Source organism: Mytilus galloprovincialis, chromosome 1 (genome assembly GCF_965363235.1).
Source record: "Mytilus galloprovincialis chromosome 1, xbMytGall1.hap1.1, whole genome shotgun sequence".
In the NCBI taxonomy this organism is placed as follows: Eukaryota; Metazoa; Mollusca; class Bivalvia; order Mytilida; family Mytilidae; genus Mytilus; species Mytilus galloprovincialis.
Window position 1 is genome coordinate 43,907,445 of NC_134838.1, and position 24,249 is coordinate 43,931,693.

General features: G+C 32.5%; 1 protein-coding gene across 1 annotated transcript in view; it reads right to left on the reverse strand.

Moving 5' to 3' along the window:
• Nucleotides 1-24,249, reverse strand: part of LOC143060974 (E3 ubiquitin-protein ligase rnf213-alpha-like) — a 170,144-nt gene that overhangs the window by 138,230 nt on the left and 7,665 nt on the right. The window contains exons 3-12 of the mRNA XM_076233657.1: nucleotides 23,204-23,362; nucleotides 12,204-12,397; nucleotides 10,911-11,239; nucleotides 9,772-10,019; nucleotides 7,807-8,034; nucleotides 7,097-7,292; nucleotides 3,656-3,714; nucleotides 2,394-2,682; nucleotides 1,778-1,879; nucleotides 898-999 (exon numbers count right to left, since the gene is read on the reverse strand). Of these exons, the coding sequence (XP_076089772.1) occupies nucleotides 898-999; nucleotides 1,778-1,879; nucleotides 2,394-2,682; nucleotides 3,656-3,714; nucleotides 7,097-7,292; nucleotides 7,807-8,034; nucleotides 9,772-10,019; nucleotides 10,911-11,239; nucleotides 12,204-12,397; nucleotides 23,204-23,362 (1,906 nt within the window). The remainder of the gene's footprint in view (nucleotides 1-897; nucleotides 1,000-1,777; nucleotides 1,880-2,393; nucleotides 2,683-3,655; nucleotides 3,715-7,096; nucleotides 7,293-7,806; nucleotides 8,035-9,771; nucleotides 10,020-10,910; nucleotides 11,240-12,203; nucleotides 12,398-23,203; nucleotides 23,363-24,249) is intronic.

A 24,249-nucleotide genomic window follows, 5' to 3' on the forward strand; every position in this document is an offset into this window, starting at 1 on the left:
ATTTCTCCTTAGTATCTTTCGCCTTTTTTGTAAGCATTTTGAATTTCCTAAATTTTCCACTTTCTATAGAAATTAAAACTTCATTTTTTAGCATGCCAAATACAAGGTTTGCTCAGCTTCAATCTATACATTTTTGCACATATATAAAAAGTGCATTGTTTGTTGTCTACAATTTTTTCCCTAAAACTAGAAAACAACATGGCAAATAGTTTTATAAATTATATTATATATCATATATATAATTATATTATAATTTTATACGCCAGACGAGCGTTTCGTCTACATAAGACTCATCAGTGACGCTCAGATCAAAATAGTTAAAAAAGCCAAATAAATACAAAGTTGAAGAGCATTGAGGACCCAAAATTCCAAAAAGTTGTGCCAAATACGGCTAATGTAATCTACTCCTGGGGTAAGAAAATCCTTAGTTTTTCGAAAAATTCAAAGTTTTGTAAACAGAAAATTTATAAAAATGACCATATAATTGATATTCATGTCAACACCGAAGTGCTGACTACTGGGCTGGTGATACCCTTGGAGACGAAATGTCCACCAGCAGTGGCATCGACCCAAAATACCCAAAAAAAGACCGCATACACAAACATCATTAAACAAAATACAAAATAAGGAACCTAAAGACTTGGCATCACCTGCAATATCTTTACGGCAGTGAAATATTGTTAAACTCTTTTCACGAAACAATCAAGAGTTAATTTCACACACCACTATTTCAGATAAGACTCACTGCTTTCTATAATAAAGTGGAACTATGTCTATGCTTGCAGTGGGGGCATCGTCTTTGTCTTGTTATGAGTTACTTTATGATATGGACAATTCAGTTGTTGTTTTTTCAAGCTTTATAACTAAAGTTTAAGAATTCCAAATTACTATACTTACTTTGAGTGCACTTTTTGTCAAAATCTCTTGAAGAATATTACCGAAATCGTCTAATCTCTCACAGAAAACATCTAAGATTGTCTTTAACTGGTATTCATAAACCTACATGAAAACTAAGTTATATCAATAGCAATACACACAAAAAAAGAAATCAACGAACTCGTAAAAAGGGAAAAAATATTACAGCTAAACGTACTGCATGTAGATAATGCTATCGTATTTTCCTGATAAATATGCTGCAATGTATGGACGAAGATAATTTGTATTATAATTATAAGGTGTGATATATCATTAAGACAACACTTGTCTTATCAATTTATAAGAAATAAAAAGTATGAAAAAAGCACTAATTTTTAGTTACCCTCATCCCTTTTAAGAAATGAAACTTCTTTAAATCCTGGTATCTATGATGAGTTTTTTTTTCAACCCCTGGGTCGATGCTACTGCTGGTGGAGATTTATTTCCCCGAGGGTATCAACAGCCCAGTAGTCAGCACTTCTGTGTTGACTCGAGTTATCATTGATATGTTCATAATTATGAATTAACTGTTAACAACACTTTGAATTTTTGAAAAACTATGGCTTTTCTACATCAGGAATAGATTACCTTAGCTGTATTTGGCAAAACTTTAAGGAATTTTGGTCCTCAATGCTCTTCAGTTTCGTACTTTATTTGGCCTTTTAAACATTTTTTGATTCGAGTGACACTGCTGAGTCTTGTGTAGACGAAACGAGCGTCTAGCGTAATTATAAAATTCTAATCCTGGTATATATATGATGGTTTTTTTTTACAGTTGTCTGTAGAAGTTTTTAATACAATACTTTATTTCCGAATTAATTCTTCACATTTTTTTATTAATGTCATTTTGTACTGTAGTTACCGTGTTTCCCAAACGACTTTCTAAACTTGTACGTAAAAAATCGATGTAGCTATCTTTTACGTTTCCTGCCGGGATTTCTGTACTGAAAGCATCGTTCCAAAGCTGTAAAACGTATTAAGAATAACAAAGTTATTAAAAATACCTTATCAATAAAGACATACATCAGAAAATAATTATTTTCCTGAATCTACCTATGTAGGAACGAATTATCTGATTTAAATATATTCCACAAACTAAACAACATTTTGCGCTATCAAAGGACTGCTAGTCTTCGATTGTTACAACATCTCAGAAGTAAATACTGAGGTACTAACATGATTTATAATATTTCCTTATGGTGTGCATGTAAGTCCCTCATTTTTGTTTTACCAGGATTATTATCATTTTAAGATTTATGAGAATTGTACATCAGTAATCTTCTGTTACCTCGATTTATTTTTTAAAGATTTTTTTAGTTTTCCGTCCGTTTAGAAACTCTACAAAAGCTTAAATTGAAATACCCTTTAACAAAGTTGCCAAATTTGAATGTTGCGGTTCATTTATGTCCCTTTTTGCCATATATCTTGTAAATATTGCTTATGAGGGACTAGCTTTATTAAGAGTTACCAACAATTACCATTAGGCAATCCTCTGTTTTAAGAAACCAGTTGGTTAACAAAATATCAACCAATTTGTTTTCGTAGGTCTGGAGAAGACTGTAATGTTCATTAGTTTTCGTTTTTTCTTTGTGCAAGCTTAAACATTGATCAAAGAAATGAACAGAATGCAGGAATGTCTTCATAGCGCACAAAGAAAACTTTGCATGTTGCACTCTAGTTAAAGTTTTCTGTTTAAAGCACTCATTTAAAACATCAGCAGCGATCCGGTAAGTTCGTCTTGAAACTTCTAGAACATCGATAGTAATGCTACAACATAAAAAGAAAAAGATGTAATGAAGAATACAAGTTCATAATATTTGGTTAAAACACCCTTATTTTGAAGGAAACACAATAAAATTGCTCATCAATCAAGCTGACGGTTGAAGAAAACAGGAAACGATCGGGGTTCCAAAGCATACCATCAGAATTGACAGACAATTGATAACGGTAGATGAACTTTTTCGACCACACATCCATCGACACCTCTTGTTAAAGCGGTCATAGTAATGATTTGGACAGTTTAAGTTTGTAAATCAAAATTTGTTTTTATGCCTCAAACATTAGCAAAAACAAATATTTTGCTTAAATTGATACTTTGTATAACATTTTTCCTATCTGTAATATGTATCAAATTATACAAAAACAAAAAAAGTATATCCCTTTGAAGGTCAGGATTATCACAGTACAATCACTTCAAAGGTAGGTCAGTAGTGGTTTTTCTTTTTGCGATTTATGAATGGAATGTGAAAAACTATATCTCGAGTGAACGAGATTGATAGTTTAGATTATTTTTACCGATAACCGCTACGAATTTCAGCTGACGGCGACTATAGTTTCCAATTCAATCATCGGTACCAAGAATATTGAGGCTGGTTTGTAAACCAGTGTCCTTTCTGATCTTCCCCAGTTTTATCGAATGTATATGATTTATTTGAATATGACAGCTGTTATCCTTTCGTTTGATGTGTTTGAGCTTTTGATTTTGCCATTTGATTGGGGACTTTCCGTTTTGAATTTTCCTCGGAGTTCAGTACTTTTGTGATTTTACTTTTTGCATAATAATGTTGATACATATGCAGTCAAACCTTCTTAAGAGACCACCTATATTAAGCAAAATATGTGTTAGAAGACCACCAATGTTAGATCCCTTTGTAGTATATTTCTTATAAGTTCAACCTTAAGAGACTGAGTCTGAGACCACTTTTTTTATCTCTCAAACAGGTTTGACTGTATCACTTACCTGCTGGATTCCAACCTACATAATTGCGATGTTACTTTGCGGAGTACTTCTTGCTGACACTGAAAAGTATACAAGATACTCTGCAGTCTAATAATATTCAAATATGAAAGATATAACTCAATAGAGATAAAAAGCATAGACGATACAAATAACACCTAATAACTTTCATAATTCCATCGCGTTTTTCTGGATACATATTCGCCAGAAATGTTCAAACCTAAACATGTGTAAGCCAGGACAGACCATTATTACCAAATAGTTATCAAAGGTACCAGGATTATAATTTAATACGCCAGACGCGCGTTTCGTCTACAAAAGACTCACGTAATATATAATCAGAACAACACAGTTTACCTGATTTATCTGAGAGAGTCACAAAGTTAGTTTCTTACCAAATAACTTCAATTATAAACGCAGACATTAAAATCAATGTATGAACGAGTATGATATAAATCGTGTGAGCATCGAAACACTAACTACCGAGCTGATGTACACTTTGGGAATTCAAGTCCACTAGCATGTATGAAACATTGTTTGTAAATGATAATTCCTTACTAATTCCGATTGTCCGAAACCCTTTTTTATTTACCTTCTCTGGGAACACTGAAACCTAAGGGTGTATTAATACGTTGTAACGTAAAGAGCTGTATGAACAAAAAAGCCTGTACCAAGTCAGGAATATGATAGTTGTGTTCCACTCGCTCGGTGTGTTTTAGCGTCAGATTTTGCTAGTTATTAAACGACTTTCCGACTTGAATTTTACTTGGAGTTAGATATTTTTTTTATTTTAGTCTATACAGATACTCCATAGCAATTAAAATTACTTCTGTAATAACATTATAAAAGGAGCAGGTCCAGTAAGACCCCTTTTTGGCCCTAAAATATAGCAGTTATACAAAATTATTTAAATGTAAATTTTTAGTTATTTATTGTAAAGTAGAATGCTTCTGTTAAATAAATATGGGCAGTTTTTATTATTACAATGCACATGTATCGGATACTAGCATTATTAAGTCATGCTATATTACTGACATCTTCACAATTCAAGCATTTTAGATAAATTTTAGACGGTTTCCGTCTTAAATAAAAGTGGCCGCAATTGTGTTCATTCTTAATATTGGAATGTTAGTTGTATTTTATGATAATACATCACATATATAAAGGTAGAGGATGAACACGGATTTTTAACCAAAAAAAAACATATGAAAAGTGACATTTTGTGGCATATTTGATAGATTTTTTTATATTTAACCTTGAATCGGAGCGTTTTTAACGAGTAAATCAGTTAAAATCTTTCACATAAACTAATTGAATCAACTGAAATAGACACTTAAGTGTTTAAAAAGTGCCACAACTTTTTTTATCTTTTGGTCCGCGATGCAGTTCGACTTTGTGCGTTTCGGCTTTCAAACTTGGACGTCACTAGTAGATCTTGTGTGGACAAAACGCACTTCTGGTGTATTAAAATTTTGAACTTGTTGCCTTTTGTAGGCTGTTGTTCGTGTGTTTCTTTGTCAATTGTGTTCTCCAATTTATTTATATTGTAGACCTGTGGTGTTGAGTTTTCATTTTAATGTTATATTTCACATGGCTATAAAAGGGGAGGTTTGGCATGCCACAAAACCAGGTTCAACCCACCATTGTTTCCTTTAAAAATGTCCTGTACCAAGTCAGGAATATGGCCATTGTTATATTATAGTTCGCTTCTGTGTATGTTACATTTTAACGTTGCGTCGTTTGTTTTCTCTTATTTTTTAGTGTAAATTGCGATAAGACGTGTCACGGTACTTGTCTATCCCAAATTCATGTATTTGGTTTTGATGTTGTATTTGTTATTCTCATGGGATTGTGTCTGATGCTTGGTTCGTTTCTGTGTGTGTTACATTGTAGTGTTGTGTCGTTATTCTCCTCTTGTATTTGATGCGTTTCCCTCGGTTTTAGTTCGTTACCCCGATTTTGTTTTTTGTCTATGGATTTATGACTTTGAACAGCGGTATACTACTGTTGCCTTTATCTACTACTTTGTCTGTATATACAAGTACGTAATTGCAACTGCATTGAGTATGTACAATAAAAAGTTTATCTTTCTTTTGATAACCTCTTACTAGATAACATATGTATGCTAAGATATTTTGGATTTCATGGGATTTTTTAGTTGTTGAGGATACATTGGGTAAGTGTTGCCAAAAACTAAACTAGGTTGTTTAAGAAAACAATACATATTTATACCATCGTCTAGACATGTTTAAAAGGACAATGGCTACAAGATAAATAAACAATATTAAATATTTTTATTTGTGCAATCATTAATAAAAGTGAAAACATTTTATATAACCAACCAGTTTGATCCAGTTTTGTCCAAAAAATAATCAAAGAAACATTGCTAATGAATATTTCACTTGCTAGTGAATTATTCGACCTCATTAAATCCGTATTAATGTGAACTTCAATTGAACCTCTAAGCTAGAGATAGGTTACGCATGAACTATATATGCGCGATCAGCTAGTAAAAGGAAAACAAATTTCAATATTGAAAGTGAAACAAGGGTACACGATTTGATTGACTGATTCCATCTACAAAAACTTATTTTTATACAGGTAAAAACGATTAACAACATATTCTTTTAACCCACAATATCAAATCAAACAAACTTAGAAAAAAGAAATTTGCATATATATTTATATCTATGATTATATTTACAACGGGTTATAACCGTCGACATTCTTCTGATGGTCACTTCGATGGTTAATTAGATTTCGTCTAGATTAAAATGCACACGAAATGCTGATACATGATTTCGAGTTTATGCATCGTAAATTGCCTTTTTTTTATTCAGATATACGTTTTAGTATGTTATAATTCGAATATGAAATTATGAGTGAAATCGGTGAAGATAATGCTGACAGCTAGTGTCACTTTAAAGGATACAAGATGACAATAACATGACATATTAGAGATCAGATGAATCATAACATGAGCTCATTGCTAATACTGATTACTCGTATACTGTTATAGCATTTAACAAAACAACCTAAACAATGAACACATAAAATAAGACAAGATAAGCCCTGCAAAAAAGACATGTGCACCAAGTCCATATACCAAATTTTAATTGACCAATTACTTAGTATGACTAACTTAAACTTAACCTGAAACTGAGGTCGAGATTAAACGATCCAATCTGACGGATAAGTAGAACTCGTTTCCAAATATCAAGTCCAAATATCCTAATAACCATAAAAAGTGTGAAATTCACACACAAAAAAGTAAGTCGCTGATTTATGAAAAAAGTTCAATGACAATAGACTTAAGACGGGCGAAAACTTCGTTTGTCTTCAAGTCCATTGTCATTGACCTCTTTTTGATAAACCAGTGACTGCCAAATGAAAATTTGATTTCAATATATTCTTTAGAATCATTTCATCAATTTAAATACTCACATATATCCAACTTTCATCTCGGGACAGTTTTTCGTCTTTCACAAAATAATAAAACGCTGCGAGCATAACATCTGGTGGTACATGCTTTGTGTCTAGGGCAACAAACTGGTTAAAACTAAGCGACGCTACAAATGTCCTCGGCAATAAATAATCCATTTCAAAATATGGATGGAGTAGTTGCACCAATTCTGATGGACTGCAAATAATAATTCTATCAGAATACCACTTCATTCGAAATTCATAAACCCCAAAATCTACTTTAGAAGTAATTCTTGATAAAAACTTAACAGCACTTTATGAATAGAACATACATTTCTTAATGTGTTTTTTTAGTTAAAAGATTGTTCTGTTTTTATAAAAGATGCTTTCAGTAATTAATTTAAGGAGGGTAATTTTAAACACTACTTACTTTTTTATAGATATCATTTTGTAAAATTTAACTGTTTGGATAGTATAAAAGAGCAAAGATTAAAATCAAATTATGTGGATTCATTATTCTTCATTGGATACCAATTTCCGTGGATTTCGTAGTACAGGTAAACCACGAATTTAAACGTTCAACGAATTACAATTTGTTTATTAGGTTTTTTGCAGACTTTGGCAAAACATAAGTTTTCTGCTCTTTAGTCGGGTTGTTGTCTCTTTGACACATTCCGCATTTCCATTCTGAATTTTTATCAAACAAAGCACACAAAAAAAATATTTCTTACCTTTCAAAGTCAGATTTTGACTTGTAAACTTCTAGTTCGCTGCTGAAAATATCTATTCCCCACCATCTTGGAACAGGATCGTTGTGATTGATAGCTTTAGGAACGTCTTGATAGGGATAAATTCCTTCTTGCAGAAAATGTAGAAGTGGGACACAATACAACCAACATTGGCTTTTGGAATTGTTCAACAATCTCTTCACCATTGACAATAAATATCGTGCTACTTCTCTAAAATCACGATATAATCATCATGAATAGCGTTCTTGACTCGATAAAGGTTAATTTCAAGATATACATATATTTATATAAGGGATTAATTCTTGAATTCTTTGTTTGATACATATAGATTCTTACATTGATACCAGTGGATTATCGGATTTATCCAATTGAGATAGTTTAATTATCAAAATTTATAATTTAACTATCGAGATTGGATAAATCCGATAATCCACGAGTAACTATATAAGAATCTGTTTCTCTAATAATTAAAAAAGGAATTTTCTTTTTTTGTTAAACGAAAATCCCCTTCAAGTGCCTTTCTCATTCCACGAAGTTGTCAATTTCATTAACACCTGTTAGCATATTTTGATTCATCCAGTTAGCTAAAAAGGTTATGACCTTCGAAATCATCCAATGATCTTTCGAGATCACCGGCAACCACACGTTGATTAAATTTTTTTATACAATGTGTTCAGAAAAGGATAAATTTCCATAGAATTAGAGAAATTGTAAAACATTTAGTGCATAGTTTGAATTTTAGTGAAATACGCTTCTGTCTTTTTTTTTCTAGGTTGCAAAGCAAGCAACATTCTATAGTGTGTGTCTTAGTACCTGTTTTATACAATCAAGCGACTAATTTTTTGCTTAAAGAATATATGGCGAGTTTTTACAAGACCGCATTGTAAAAAAATAAGAAGATTCAAATGAAATAGAATAATACTTTCAGACGTACAATAACCATTATAACTTTTTGTTTACTGCTTCTAAGTAAGATTGAAAAAATTGAAATTGAGGTATATAATATTTTTCCCAGCATAGGTAAAATTTAATTTTTCTCAGGAATTACAAAAAAATGAAGACATGTCCATTTTAAGACAATGTATTTTTCAGACATTTTAAAACCAAAAATTTAAGAGTACTTAAAGTTGTCCATGAGAATGATGAGGGGAATCATCATGTGGAACGGTGCATTTTAAGGCAATTTATCTGTCATCCATTTTAAAACCAACACATTATTTGCAACTAAAGTTTCGCATAAGAATGTAAAGGGTTTATGTGAAAAAGGGTAACAGATACAATGTATTTAATATAAAACAAGAACTATCTTTAAAAAACATATCCGACGTATTTAAATTTGAGTATATGTTTAAAACTATCATTTCGATAACCTTCAGAAGCACAAAGATACCATTTAAATAACGTTTTCTCTGTTTGTGTTCAGTATTCTCGGTCCTCGTATCTTTCTGTTTACATTCACCAAAACCCCGCGGAAATCTCACATGCGTAGGTGCGTTCTAAAAGTCATGTACGTTCGTACAACAAAGTTTACATTAAAAATTATATAATTGACTTTGTCACGAAATAAACAGCTGTCCCGGATGCAAAGAGCTATTGGAGAAACAATTATTTTAATAAAAATATAAATCTTTGTAAGATCTAGTTCAAATATTTACAGTTTTTCACTTGCTTTCCATCACGATATAATTAACGAGACGTTTTTTCAAACACAACCAAATCACCTACCATGACAGCATTTTGTCCAATCACAGAAAGGATTTTCGAGCATGCGTATTCTGTTTCCATAGTGGAGCGTCCTTAAGTTCAAAGGGCACAAACCGAAACTAATACCGACTACGTCGGAAAAACAACGATATCAACAACAAAACTTTAGAATATTAAGCTTAACATACACTTAACACAAATAATAAATCACGAAATGTAGTTCATGATAAAGAGTATACATACCGAATCTTTGTAGGATAACTTTTATTAATGTCTTCTAAGTCTGCACTTTGTCTTTGTGCTTTATCCAAATTAGGAAGAAGGGCTTTGCATAAATGAGACAAGTCTATGGTATTAAATGTAATGTCATATTGTTCTTTCAGATATACTATTGACACGGCCGTTGTTATCCCAGAATTAACAATGTTGTCACTAATTTGGGGGGATTCCTTGAATCTGTTTATCAATGACATCAAATTCGTTTTGAGCACCTACAATTTGTTAATCATTAGATATAGCATAAAATAGACAACACATGGATATGGGAGAGGCAATAAACTTACTAACATATACAAATTAATCAGTCATACATTCTAAAACTTCTATAAATATGAGAACCTTTGAAAAGCTTTAAGAACACATATAAATCTATGGATATGTATAGGCAGACGACTTCAATGCTAATACTTTGTATAGTCTTCCTATAATAGTCAGATGAAAACTTACAATATCTTGCCTACGGTCTTTGTAATATTCTGATTTGATTTTTCGTATAACCTAATGACTTAATTTTGTTCTTCAAAATCTTTTCAATTTGAGCATCAAACATGAATGTGATGTTGACGCAACGCTTGGTGTACTCAGTTCTTAGCATGGTTTATGTGATGAGTTTAATAATCGTTGATTGATATGTTACTGATTGTGCACGTCTTGGGCCCGATGAAACATGTGTTTTTACCTGCTCGAGTTTTATATACAGTCGCACATGAGCTTAGATGTATTTACCACAACTTTTTGGAATATAATAACCAATATTCTCCAACTTCATATTTGATTTTTTTCTTTAAAATGTTTTGATTCGAAAACCACTAATGAATAAGACGTACGTACGTTGTATACTTGATATCATTTTAGTGACACAGAATTTTCATAATCCATCTTCTAACAAGCAAGGTCCATAATGATTATGAATGAAAGAATGTGTTTGTCCATACAAAAAAAGCGATGGTCTATTATGTGTATGATAACTGTACATGCATTCTTGTTTTAATGAAATGAGGTCGAAAAACTGGAAAGAGGTTCCATTTCAATCGTTTACTTTTAATAAATCGATTAATTTGATCAATTGTTTTTCAAGCTTGAAGTCTTAAAATAGAAAATACCTCTGCAATTGTTTTATTGAAATCATCAACTGATGACCACAATTTTTCTTTCATGTAATAGAACTTTCTTAGACCCTGGACAATATCCGAAAAACGTAGAATCAATTCCTCTCCCCTGATATTATTTATATCTGCAAATAGACCACGCATAAACTCCTTCATTGCTAGTTCAGCATCAATCCGTAAGATCTTTTGATATTCGTCATTTCCCATCCATTTTGAAACTTTTTTAAGGCCTTTGCTTATCCATTTGGACAATATATTTTGATCTTTGTCTTTTTCATCCAATGGTTCTCCTTGTACAACACCATCATATATGTGATACACATCTAAAAAGCAATTAATAGTAATGATGTAATATGAGTGAGGTACAAAATTTTAGCGAAAAATTAAAGATTTGTTTTTTTTTTCACTACAAATTTTATTTATTACACTATTAGTTATTACCTTATGATATGGTACAAAAATTAACCCAAAAAAATCGATTCGGTTTGGCGTAGATGACTTTTAAAATGTTTATATCATCGGAAAAGCTCCAAATTATCTCCCTTTGGTGAAAAAAATGCCATTTTTTGGCATTAAAATTGAAATATCTTTTTTAACTAATCGGTGAACTATATTTTTTATCATTGTTTTCAAATAAGCTGTACATAAACTAAATAATTGTAAATTTAAGCGATTTCTGTAACTTAGTTCTTTTTTTTTACTTCGATATTACCTCTATTTCTCCTATTAGTTCAACAGAAAAAAAAGAGATTAACAAAAATGTGTGCTTCTTTCGGACGCAGATTGTGAGCTTAAATGAACGAAGACCCCATTTTTTAATTCATTTTTCTATTAAGTATATAATAAAGTTCATTTAGAAAAAATAAAGCGAAATCCTATTTTTAAAAAAATGATTTATACCCGCCGAGCTCCCTTAAGACCACTTTAATGTAAAGAAAAACATGTTCAACAAAAGGAATGTTTGATTTTAACATTTTACCAGCAGCTCTTTTAAGCTTTTTTGTCTGTTTGTGTTATCCATTCGTTCGATGTGTTTAAGCTTTTGATATTGCCATTTGATTAGGGATATTTCGTTTTGAATTTTCCTCGGAGTTCAGTATTTTTGAGATTTAATTTACATTTTAAATAATAGTTACTTGCATACCTTTTAACAAGGATTTGAAAACTTTGTCCACTATTGCTAGAGATTATAAGCTTTCTATGATATAATCAAAACCTAAAACATACTGCTATATAACATCATATGGTCAACCAATTGGATGGAGAGTATCTTAATATGTGAATTACCCTTTTTTTGTATATCTTTGCTACCAATTGTTCGATACCATATTCCTTTCTTTCTTTTTCCATCTCCCTGTCTATAGATGAATTCTTTCACTTCTTCAGATCCATTTATTAGAACATAGTAATTATAGAATATAAGATCCCCTTTTTTTGCTTTCAAAACGCCTTCATACTCTACATACCCATCCTCAAGTTCTCTGTTAAAATTCGAAAACTATTAATTATTAAAATATTTCATCATTTGAATTTCACTACGTATTCATACGATGTATCTTAAATATTGTTTTCATTGTGATCATCTAATTTTAGATACGATTAATGTAATGTGTAAGTTATAAAAAGAAACAGTTTAATATCATTTTAATGACTCATGCCGACTAAATGAAAAATTTCATTCTTAATTTCGCTTTGTTGAATTGTATGTTTAATTATACATTCATACTTGAATTATCGTAAAATTAAATAATATATATTGCTGGGTCTTCCAAGTGCCCCACGAAACCTCTTTCTAAATTATTAACATCTATTTTAATAGCAACCAAAGCCGGACCTCAAAGTTATTGTGAAACTGCCCATTCTAGAGGCGTGAATCAGATGTAGATTTTAAAAAATTCCAAAGATCTCTTTGAGTACATTCAATCTAAGACTCTTTCATCTTTCAATAGTATGAACACATTTTCTTTGTGATGACTTTTCTACACTTTACACTAGTATTCCCCATTCCAAACTAAAAGACAAATTTTAAGTGTTGTATTGCTTTGTTTTATAAAAAAGAATGGCCAACGTAGATACAACTAGTTTGTCTTAGTGAGGGATAAATCCTACTTTTTAAAGAATCACTCTGATTTATACAAAAAATTCTCTAAAACTGACATTATCAAAATGCTTGATTTCTTGATTAATGTTAAATTATTTGAATATATAGCATATAATTTAGTTTATAATTGTTTCGACAGCTGCATTTTATTGTTCGTTTGAGAAGTTCTTCTCTTAATGATCCATAACGACTTTCGGGTGTTTTTTTTTTGTTTCTGTGTCTCGTCGAGATTTTATAGCGTAGCAGTCAGATAGCGGTCAGACCATAGTCGTTAAAATAATCATTATAGAAATTATGTTGATAGATAACGCTGTCTTCTTTCGATCATTTTCGTTAGCAGTTTTTGTCTTACCAAAAATATTATTCTGGAATTAATATCAACACTTTTAATATATATGCAAAGTTTGGTTTTTAACTTTTGAAAGTTTTTTACGGATTACTTAACATTATGGCTTCTCGGAGAAACAGGAAATCTACAAGTCGGTTTTCTGTGGATTCAATTGAAATCAGCAGACAAGAAAGTGACTGTTCGTCTTGGACAGTTAAGAAGTTCAAGGAAGAACTGACAAATATTGGAATAAACATTACTTCAAAATTAAGTAAAACAGTGTTACAACAAATTTATTTTGATAATCTCAAATCAGTTTCCGAACCTGAACAATTGACAAATGAAGCCCAGGAAGTCTCGCCAATTTCACCAAATGTGACCAGTAATTCGTCTAACGAACTTCAAGTTCTGATCGGAAATTTAACAGAAGTTGTTATAGGATTAAGCTTAAGGGATTAAAAGAATTCTGACACAAATAGGAATAATTCTAATACTTCTTTATCAGCGGATTTTCCCGGGAATATACAAGATACAAGACGAAATAGATTTCAACAAGTGCACCGACACCGCAGATGATCATGTGTTTACATTATACAAATGGTACGGTGTTTCTCCTAGTGAAAGCGATTGCGGAATAAATCCCACCCTTAACACTTCTATAGCTACTATTAACGGAGTGCCATCATCGTCTGTTCCCTTTTTGGATATAATTTCACCAGCGCTTAAAAAGCAAATTATTGAAGGTAGGGCAGCTAGTACTTTGCTTATTAGCAGTGGTCTTGAAATTAACTTGCCAGGGAAAAGGGGTATCCGGCTTCATAGAACGCTCACTATTAAAGAGTTCGTATGCGCTTTTGGCAAATATAAGCGCGTGGTGTGTTGAGTTTTTCCTCAACCCAGCGAAGAATTTAATAGTTACTTAGCTAACATTTTACAAATTGAATCTAGCTACGGTGAAAAATTTTACGAATAACAACTTTCTGCTGCCAAAGCTGCAACTGCACTTCGCGATTTCAAAGTTAAATTTGACTGGGGAGTTAAAGACAATGACATTCTTACGCTTTTAGCTCCTCATGCAAGGCCAGAAGTTTGTAGACTTTGTTACGCTATTGATCACGGAACAAATGTTTGCCTTCTTTCTTCTTAATCAGTAGAACATAGTACTTATCCTAAGAATAGACCATCTTCCGATCGCGTCGATAGGAGGGGCAGAACACGAATTTTGCACGATGGGAAAGAAGTCTGCAATAACTATAACACGGCAAGGGGATTTGCCAGACCGAGTTGTTCTTTGACTCATATTTGCAGTTCTTGTTTCGCTTTTCATTCCGCCTTTAACTGCAACAAAGATATTCAAAGGAACTAATCTTCTAGAGGGTCGACTACAATCAACGAAGATAAAAAAATGAATAGTAACAATTCCTGTTATCGAAAATTCACCTATCAATGTTAATTTGTTACGTGATTTATTGCAAACGCATCCAGATATACATTTTGTTAATTATCTTTGTAGTTTTATTAATGAGGGTTTTGCCACTGTGATTAAATGTATTGATTTCCCGACATTTGAATGTAAGAATAACTTTTCAGCTCGTTCTCAACCTTTATCCGTGCGGGAGCTTATTAACAAGAATGTGAAAAGGGTTTCTTGTCAGGTCCGTACAAAATTCAACTGTTTAACTATTATCGAGTCAGCCCTTTGGGACTTGCTGTGTGAAAGTACTCCGGGAAAAAGCGGCTTATATTGGATTTATCAGCCCCACATGACGATGATGATAATTGTAGTATTAATGACTTGATCAGTAAGGAAGATTGTTCAATGACGTATGTCATGCAGAATAGACGATGCGATCAAAGTTATACGAAAATTGTGTCGTTTTTCATTGTGTTCAAAGTTCGATATAGAGGCCGCTTTCAAAGAATTAGGTATTAGAAAGGACCAGTGGCATTTATTTTGCATTAAATGGTGTAAAGAATACATTTTCTTTAATAGACTAGCGTTTGCTTGTAGAAGCTCGCCAATTATTTTCGATAACTTATCCAGTCAGAGCGATTTGTTGTATTGCTACTAATATCTACAAAATGAATATATATTTGATCTTTTAGACGATTTCTTGACTATAGATAAACCCGATTCTTGCGCTGAGAGAACTATGGCATTAATGACTACTCTTTTTAAAAGACTTAATATTCCACTGGCTAAACACAAGGTTGTAGGCCCTTGTACAGTTATTGAATATTTGGGTATTATACTTGATACGGAAAAGATGGAGACCCGCTTGCCTTTAGATAAAACAAGTCGCATCAGTGAATTAACCAAGAAGTTTTTAAACAGACATTATTGTAATAAACGTGAACTTCTACAATTGTTAGGGCATTTAAATTTTGCTATAAGGTTAAAATTCCGGGTCGTTTTTTTGTCTCATACATAATATCTTAATTACCAGCTGTCAAGGATCTCAAAGACAAAATATATTTGACCGATGAATGTCGTACCGATTTGCGTTTTTATGCGACCGCAAATTTTTTTAATTTTTCGTCGTATATTGCTATCACGTTGGCGTCGTCGTCGTCGTCGTCGTCGTCGTCCGAATACTTTTAGTTTTCGCACTCTAACTTTAGTAAAAGTGAATAGAAATCTATGAAATTTTAACACAAGGTTTATAACCACAAAAGGAAGGTTGGGATTGATTTTGGGAGTTTTGGTCCCAAAATTTTAGGAATTAGGGGCCAAAAAAGGCCCAAATAAGCATTTTTTTGGTTTTCGCACTATAACTTTAGTTTAAGTAAATAGAAATCTATGAAATTTTGACACAAGGTTTATGACCCCAAAAGGAAGGTTGGGATTGATTTTTGGAGTTTCAGTTCAAACAGTTTAGGAATTAGGGTCCAAAAAAGAGCCCAAATAAGCATTATTCTTGGTTTTCGCACAATAACTTTAGTATAAGAGAATAGAAATCAATGAAATTTAAACACAAGGTTTATGACCACAAAAGGAAGGTTGGGATTGATTTTGGGAGTTAAGGTCTGAACAGTTTAGGAATTAGGGGCCAAATAGGGGCCCAAGTAAGCATTATTCTTGGTTTTCGCACCATAACTTTAGTATAAGTAAATAGAAATCTTTGAAATTTAAACACAAGGTTTATGACCATAAAAAGAAGGTTGGGTTTGATTTTGGGAATTTTGGTCCCAACAGGTTTTTAGGAATAAAGGGCCCAAAGGGTCCAAAATTGAACTTAAGTTTGTTTGATTTCATCAAAAATTGAGTAATTTGGGTTCTTTGATATGCCGGATCTAACTGTGTATGTAGATTCTTAATTTTTGGTCCCGTTTTCCAATTTGTCTACATTAAGGTCCAAAGGGTCCAAAATTAAACTTAGTTTGATTTTAACAAAAATTGAATCCTTGGGGTTCTTTGATATGCTGAATCTAAAAATGTACTTAGATTTTTTATTATTGGCCCAGTTTTCAAGTTGGTCCAAATCGGGGTCCAAAATTAAACTTTGTTTGATTTCATCAAAAATTGAATAATTGGGGTTCTTTGATATGCCAAATCTAACTGTGTATGTAGATTCTTAATTTTTAGTCCCGTTTTCATATTGGTCTACATTAAATACCAAAGGGTCCAAAATAAAACTAAGTTTGATTTAAATAAAAATTGAATTCTTTGGCTTTTTTGATATGCTGAATTTAATCATGTACTTAGATTTTTGATTATGGGCCCAGTTTTCAAGTTAGTTCAAATCAGGATCCGAAATAATTATATTAAGTATTGTGCAATAGCAAGAAATTTTCAATTGCACAGTATTCAGCAATAGCAAGATATCTTCAATTGCACAGTATTGTGCAATAGCAAGAAATTTTCAATTGCACAGTATTACGCAATAGCAAGAAATCTTCAATTGCACAGTATTGTGCAATAGCAAATATTTTCAATTGCACAGTATTGCGCAATAGCAAGAAATATCTAATTGCACAATATTGTGCAATAGCAAGAAATTTTCAATTGATTGGAGTTATCTTTCTTTGTCCAGAATAGTAGTTGAATCAACTTAAATCATTGTTTTATACAATACACAATGTATATTCACTTTTACTACCAATTGATAAATTAAAACAATCTTTACTATTCAGTGATAACAAAGGGAAAGGGGGATGTGAGGAAAAAAAGGGGGGTTAAACTTTTCTCATTTCAGATTTCATAAATAAAAAGAAAATTTCTTCAAACATTTTTTTGAGAGGATTGATATTCAACAGCATAGTGAATTGCTCAAAGGAAAAAAAAGTATTTTAAGTTCATTAGACCACATTCATTCTGTGTCAGAAACCTATGCTGTGTCAACTATTTAATCACAATCCAAATTTAGAGCTGAATCCAGCTTGAATGTTGTGTCCATACTTGCCCCAACCGTTCAGGGTTCAACCTCTGCGGTCGTATAAAGCTGTGCCCTGCGGAGCATCTGGTTGGTACTCGTTTTTGGTAAACTGGAATGGCATTAATGTGTTCTATGATTCTGACTATACTCGTGTTAGGGATATCGAACTATATACAGATGCGGCTTCTACCATTGGTTATGGTGGCTATTTCAAGGGGAAATGGTTTGTTCTCCTTGGCCGGATGATTTAAATTCTATATGCGAAAAGAAATTTTCCATGGCTTTTCTAGAACTCTATCCTATAGTCGTTGCGGCCATCTTATGGGGTCATTCGTGGACCACTAAAAGAATCTTATTTCGATGTGACAATGAAGCCACCTTTCATATTGTTAATAAAGGCAATTCCAGATGTTTATTGATAATGAAACTTATGAGAACTCTTACTGTGTATGCCTGTATAAATAATTTTTGTTTTCGCGCCGAACACGTTCCAGGAGTTCAGAATAATATCAGTGACTCTCTTTCTCGTTTACAGCTAGAACGTTTCAAGATACTCACACCTTTAGCGGACAAAGTACCTCACAACTGGCATTAAAGTCTACAGTGTCGGATTTATGGTGACGTGTTATCAACTCAGAGGTATAAAGTTGGATATCGAGCTTATACTAGTACTGCATTTCTGGCTAATAACGGGGTTGTCTGGTTAGGTCAACCCATGCCTCCTATTACTGAGGATATTTTGATTTATTCTGTCGCACATTGTTACAAAAACTTGAGACTTTTACATACAACCATTAAATTGTATTTATGTGGAATTCGGTTTTATTATATATCCAAAGTAACTGTGACCATCCGTTTGATTATACAAATGAATCGACACTTCATAGACTCAATATGATAATGCGCGCCTTCAAACGTATACAAGGAGAGCATAATCAAAAACCACGTCTTCCTATTACTTTTTAGGTACTTGGGAGAATTTGCAGTTCTCTTAGAGCAGGTGTGTCCTCTACCTTTATTGATGGTATGTTAGAAACGGCCTGTACAGTAGCCTTTTTTGGATTTCTTAGATGTGGTGCATTTACTGTTTGATTCTACTGTAAATCTAAGTGTAACGGATGTTGAGATTCTCGATTCTTATGCTATTTTACACCATTAAACCTCAAAAACAGATCCTTTTCGTTAAGGTGTCAGTATACAGCTTCACAAATCCGATCATACCATTTGTCCTTTCTCTGCTGTCCAAAGTATATTGCAATCAGGAAGGGTAGAGAAGCATCTTTTTGTTTTTCAGATCCATTGTTTGTCAAAGAGAATGTGGTAACGCTTTAGACCGGGATTTTTTCATCAGAAGTCTAAGACATGTACTAGATATTTGTGGGTACAACTCAAGCTTATATAATGGTCATTCCTTTAGAATTGTTGCCAGTACATCGGCAGGACCTGTTAATATTCAAGACCATCTTATCAAAATACTTGGTCGGTGGACATCAGTTATTGTCGTTATATTCGTATTTTCAAGGACACTATTCGAAAAGCATTGACATTGTCACTGACATTGTCTAAAAATACCTGAGTCATATTTGATATCTGGACATTATCGAACTTGAATGGATTACCAAGAACAATGAACTTTAATGTGAACTTTTGACCATTATTGAACTTTATGCGAATTAACTATACTTGTTTTGAAGTATTCAGCCATACGAAGAGTTGCTGTTTTTCTTGCGATACACTTGGACCTATCTTTATACAATATCGTTTAGCAGAAGAAATAATGTATTTTAACTTTAGGCCTTATCTATAGTGACAAATATTTCAATTCGAATTTACCAATTTCATAAAATATTCAGCCGTTCGAGAGTTGCTGTTTTCCCCTGATACATATGGATTTATATTTTACTGTATTTAAAGAACTTGTGTCATGGAGTTTTTTTGCAACAACGCGTAATTCAATATGTGAAAAGAAACACATGTGAACCTGATAATTTTCTGAATATTCAGCCATCATTTGTACATCATATTTGTATATATTCATGTTTGTCTCTCTCTCTCTCTCTCTAATACTTTTTCAGCACATGCGACTTGAAGGCTCCCTTTATACTCCCTTTTGAATTCCACCTCACTTAAAATCTTACCACTTCAGGGGATTACTTAGCTCATATTTTTTTTTTATTATTTTTTTTTCTTTTTCATATAATCTGAGCAATGGCCATTCAGTGCATTTTTTATCACTGGTTAGTCTTTTAAATGACAATTTTTTATCCCCCAAGTTCTATCAACTTACAACTCACATTTCATTAGTTATACTACAGTTGATAGGACAGGTCACGTCGAATTTCCTGGCAAGCATCTATAGTTCGCGCAAACTACGCTTTACAACAGCTCAGGATTCAGGGAATTCGACGGGGAAATATTTTCATAATTAGCAAAAATATTTTCAAAATTAGATAAGATGATTTCCCAAGGGCAATACTTATATGATTTAATTTTTTTTTAGTAAATTTTATATTTCTTTTATATTTGTCACTTTCTCTGTTGAAATGTATTCGTTTTCAGTCAGGCATTTTGTCTCTGTTATAGCACCACCAGTCACTTAATTAAAGACAACATTACTTAACTTGGTACAGGTCATTAGGGTCAATTACAAGTGTATACCAGTTGTAACTTATAGACGATCATCAGTGAGTCCTTAACTATGTCACAAGATAGTTAATTTACAGTATACCTTCATGGAGAAACTGTTGGTTATAAACTACATATTTGTTACGTTTGGAGGATGTGTTTTCCCAGACTGTCGACATTCTAATGGGAACCAATTGTGCTTCACTTCTTGTCGACTTGTTCCTTTGTTATTATGAGGCGTACTTCATATAGGAACTTCTTAGGAAGAAAGATAAGAAGTTAGCAATACCATATAACTTAACTTTCAGCTATATACCAGTAGATGCTAAATAATTAAATATTTGGTGACTGTTGAACGCATCTATCCTATCGAACTAGAGATAAAGGATACAACAGATGCAGTTTAGTCTGCCTCATATGTTGACTTACATCTATAAAAAAGGGTCGGTTGAAAACAAAACTTTACGACAATAGAGATGATTTCAGTTTCCCAATTGTAAACTTTCCATTTATATGTAGCAACATTCTAGCTGCGCCTGCATACAGAGTATATATCTCCCAATTGATAAGATATTCCCGGACTTGTATTTCCTATCATGATTTTCTAGAAAGAGGTTTGCTGCTCACATGGAAGCTATTAAACCAAGAGTTTCAAATGGTGAAATTGAAATCATCCCTTCGAAATTTACGGACGCCATCACGAGTTGGTCGGCCGTTATGGAATAACCGTTTCACAGTTGATATCGGATATGTGCCTTATATGTCGTAACTACAATACCCTATCATTTTCACGAATTTGACCTATCGAATTAGACTATTTACGGGGTTTGCAATTACATCAACAACACGACCGGTGCCATATCTGAATCTGCTTACTCTTCCGGAGCACCTTAGATAACCCCCAGTTTTTGGTAGGGTTCGTCATTCGGTTTATCAAAAGAAGGCTTAATTTATTTTCTTTTCAAATTTAACAGGCATTATGCAGTGTGCTGATAAATTAACGCGAAATAATAGTCCAAAGCTCGATCAATTTAAATTTGTGTCTTGCCCACAGTAACATTTTGCATTATGCTGTTCGACATAAACGAGTGTAGTGGATTCTTTTTTCTGCAAAACTGGTTATTTTCTTTCCTCGTTCATAGACGTCAAACCAACTTCATTATTCGATTTCCCTTCAAATGCTGTTCGAGTCGAAAAATATGGGAATCAGATGACGCACGCAGTTAGTCCTGTATGAGTTAATGTTGTGAAACTTAACGTTATATCATATTTAAACATAAAATTGCTATTCAGGAAAGTATCGCAAGTATGGTGTCTTCATACCACAAAAATGTACATTACTGCACATTTTTTGACTTTGAAAACTACTAAAATGAAACTCGTGTTACCAAATTTGTATGACAAATATATATAGATGTCCAAAGAATTGACCCCTTCACATAAAAATGTACGTTGATGCATTACATATAATATATTCTGAGTCCCAGAAAACTTCATTCACCAAAATTTATGATTTACATTTGCACAAGATATAAAAAGTACAAATACTCAAGTATTGGTACATTTATGATGAATGTGCGCTACAGAATAAAAAAAAGTGTATAAACAGTTGTGTCCGATCAAATGTCCCCCGGGCTCATTTTTAATATTTTGAACGTCAAGACTCTCCAGAATACTATAATACCAGTATACATAACGCAATGATGTTGATACAAATACAGACTTACAAACACTTTCTAAGTTCATGAAAATTAAAACAATGACTCAATTTGTAAGACCATTATCATGTTTTGCATATGAAGTTCGTGTCAAAACAACCCTCGAGTGTGCTGTAATCAATTCAAAGTTTTTATAATTCGTATTTAAACGATGTGAAGACCGATTAACAATGAACTGATCCGAAAGATGAACAAATAGAAGTAGCCATTATACCTGCTGCATATGTTGCTTATATATCTGTTCCGAAATTAAAGCAAACAATGACATGTATTTACCAGAATCATAACGTTTGGACACTAAAGAAAATCTGAATTATTAGATATAGATCATAACCAAAAGCCTGGGAAAAAACTTATCTTATTCAAATATCATACAGTCAAGTACTTTGTCAAGAGAAAGAAACGTAAACAAATGTTCTCAAGAAAATCAAAGTTTTTTCTCAATGTTACTTAAATAAAATAAACGGCGTAATCGTGTACCGGTAATCGAAACCAGTACTTTTTTTACTCTAGTTGCCCTTTTTGAATATGCCTAAGAGTTTGCTATTTTTTGTAATACTTTTTTATACTTAGAATTATTTAGATCGTGACATATTGTAAACAAAGGTTAAAAAATTAAACCTGTCATAATTGCAGACTTTGGATTGACTGCTGTATGTTTTATAGTTTGTTATGTCGCTGATATTATGTTTCATTAAGTTAAACGAAAAAAACTCATCTTTATTAATTATATTCATTAAAATGTGATTGAACGAAGAATATTGAGATCTGTTCGTATTAAAAAAGAGGGATGAAAGATACCAGAGGGACAGTCAAACTCATAAATCGAAAATAAACTGGCAACGCCTGGCTAAAAATGAAAAAGACAAACAGACAAACAATAGAACACATGACACAACATAGAAAACTAAAGAATAAGCAACACGAACCCTACCAAAAACTAGGGGTGATCCCAGGTGCTCCGGAAGGGTAAGCAAATTCTGTTCTACGTGTGGCACCCATCGTGTTGCTTATGTTATAACAAATCCGGTAAATAGTCTAATCCGGTAGGTCACTTTCATGAAAGGGAAGGGGATTACATAAGTTGTTGTGCCAAATTACTTGATGAGAAAAGTATTTTCATCCTGGATATCACTTACCTTTTGAATTTTAACGGATTGGAATCGTCACTTCCTAAAAACTTCACAAATATTTTGTCTTTTTGGGAATCACTTAGAATTGTCGGAGCCACAATTACATGCATACAGTAATCAACATCAGTATAATCCCTCCTTACTGCAGTCGCATATCCTGTGTCGCTGTAAATTGTAAAAAATAAACACATTTACATCATGGATTATTATGAAGTAGCTGTATAGATAGAATAAAAGATAAATAAGCAATCCGAAACTCAATAAAAAGTTTATTTTTATGAAAAGTAGACTACCAAATTATAGAGATTATCACAGGCACTTGTAACAGTTATATTAAGGTATATAGGAATAATTTTCTGAGACAAGTGCCTGTGGAAATTATATAACAATATGTCACAAAAATACAGTCGAAAATATCTAAGTTGAATTCGAAGGGACCGGACAAAAATATTCGATTTATCCGAGATTCCACTCTTCCGAGATCAAGTGTTCCGTCATAAATTTGAAATGCACGAAATATGCTATGAGATTTGTGTCTAAAACTAAATAAATTTAATCGAGACGAAAAGCAGACAACAAAAGTATTGTCAATTATATAACAACGAGTCAAATAATTACATGTATTATCAACTCTTCTATAAAAAAAAAAAAAAAAAGAAGTGGAGGTATTATTGCCAATGAGACCAGTCTCCACGAGAGACCAAATGACACAGAAATTAACAGCTAAATTCTAGCCCATTTAAACATTATTCAATAATAAGTCGATCCATAACTTATGGAAATGGTTAGCTTTGTTATGGACTTTTACTTCAAACTGTTTGGTCACCTAATTGTACTTTATATAATACAAGAAGAAACAGGATATCGAACAATCGAAACGGAAAATAACGTATTTGCCATAAAATATTGCGAAATTCATATATGTTTTAGAACAATACAGGTACACAATAAATATATACTGATGACAGTCCGGAATCTTGTCGATTGTTGTCTTGACCATATCGTTTAAGTAATCTCCTTTATTGTTGACATAGACTGATACCCTTTTGTTG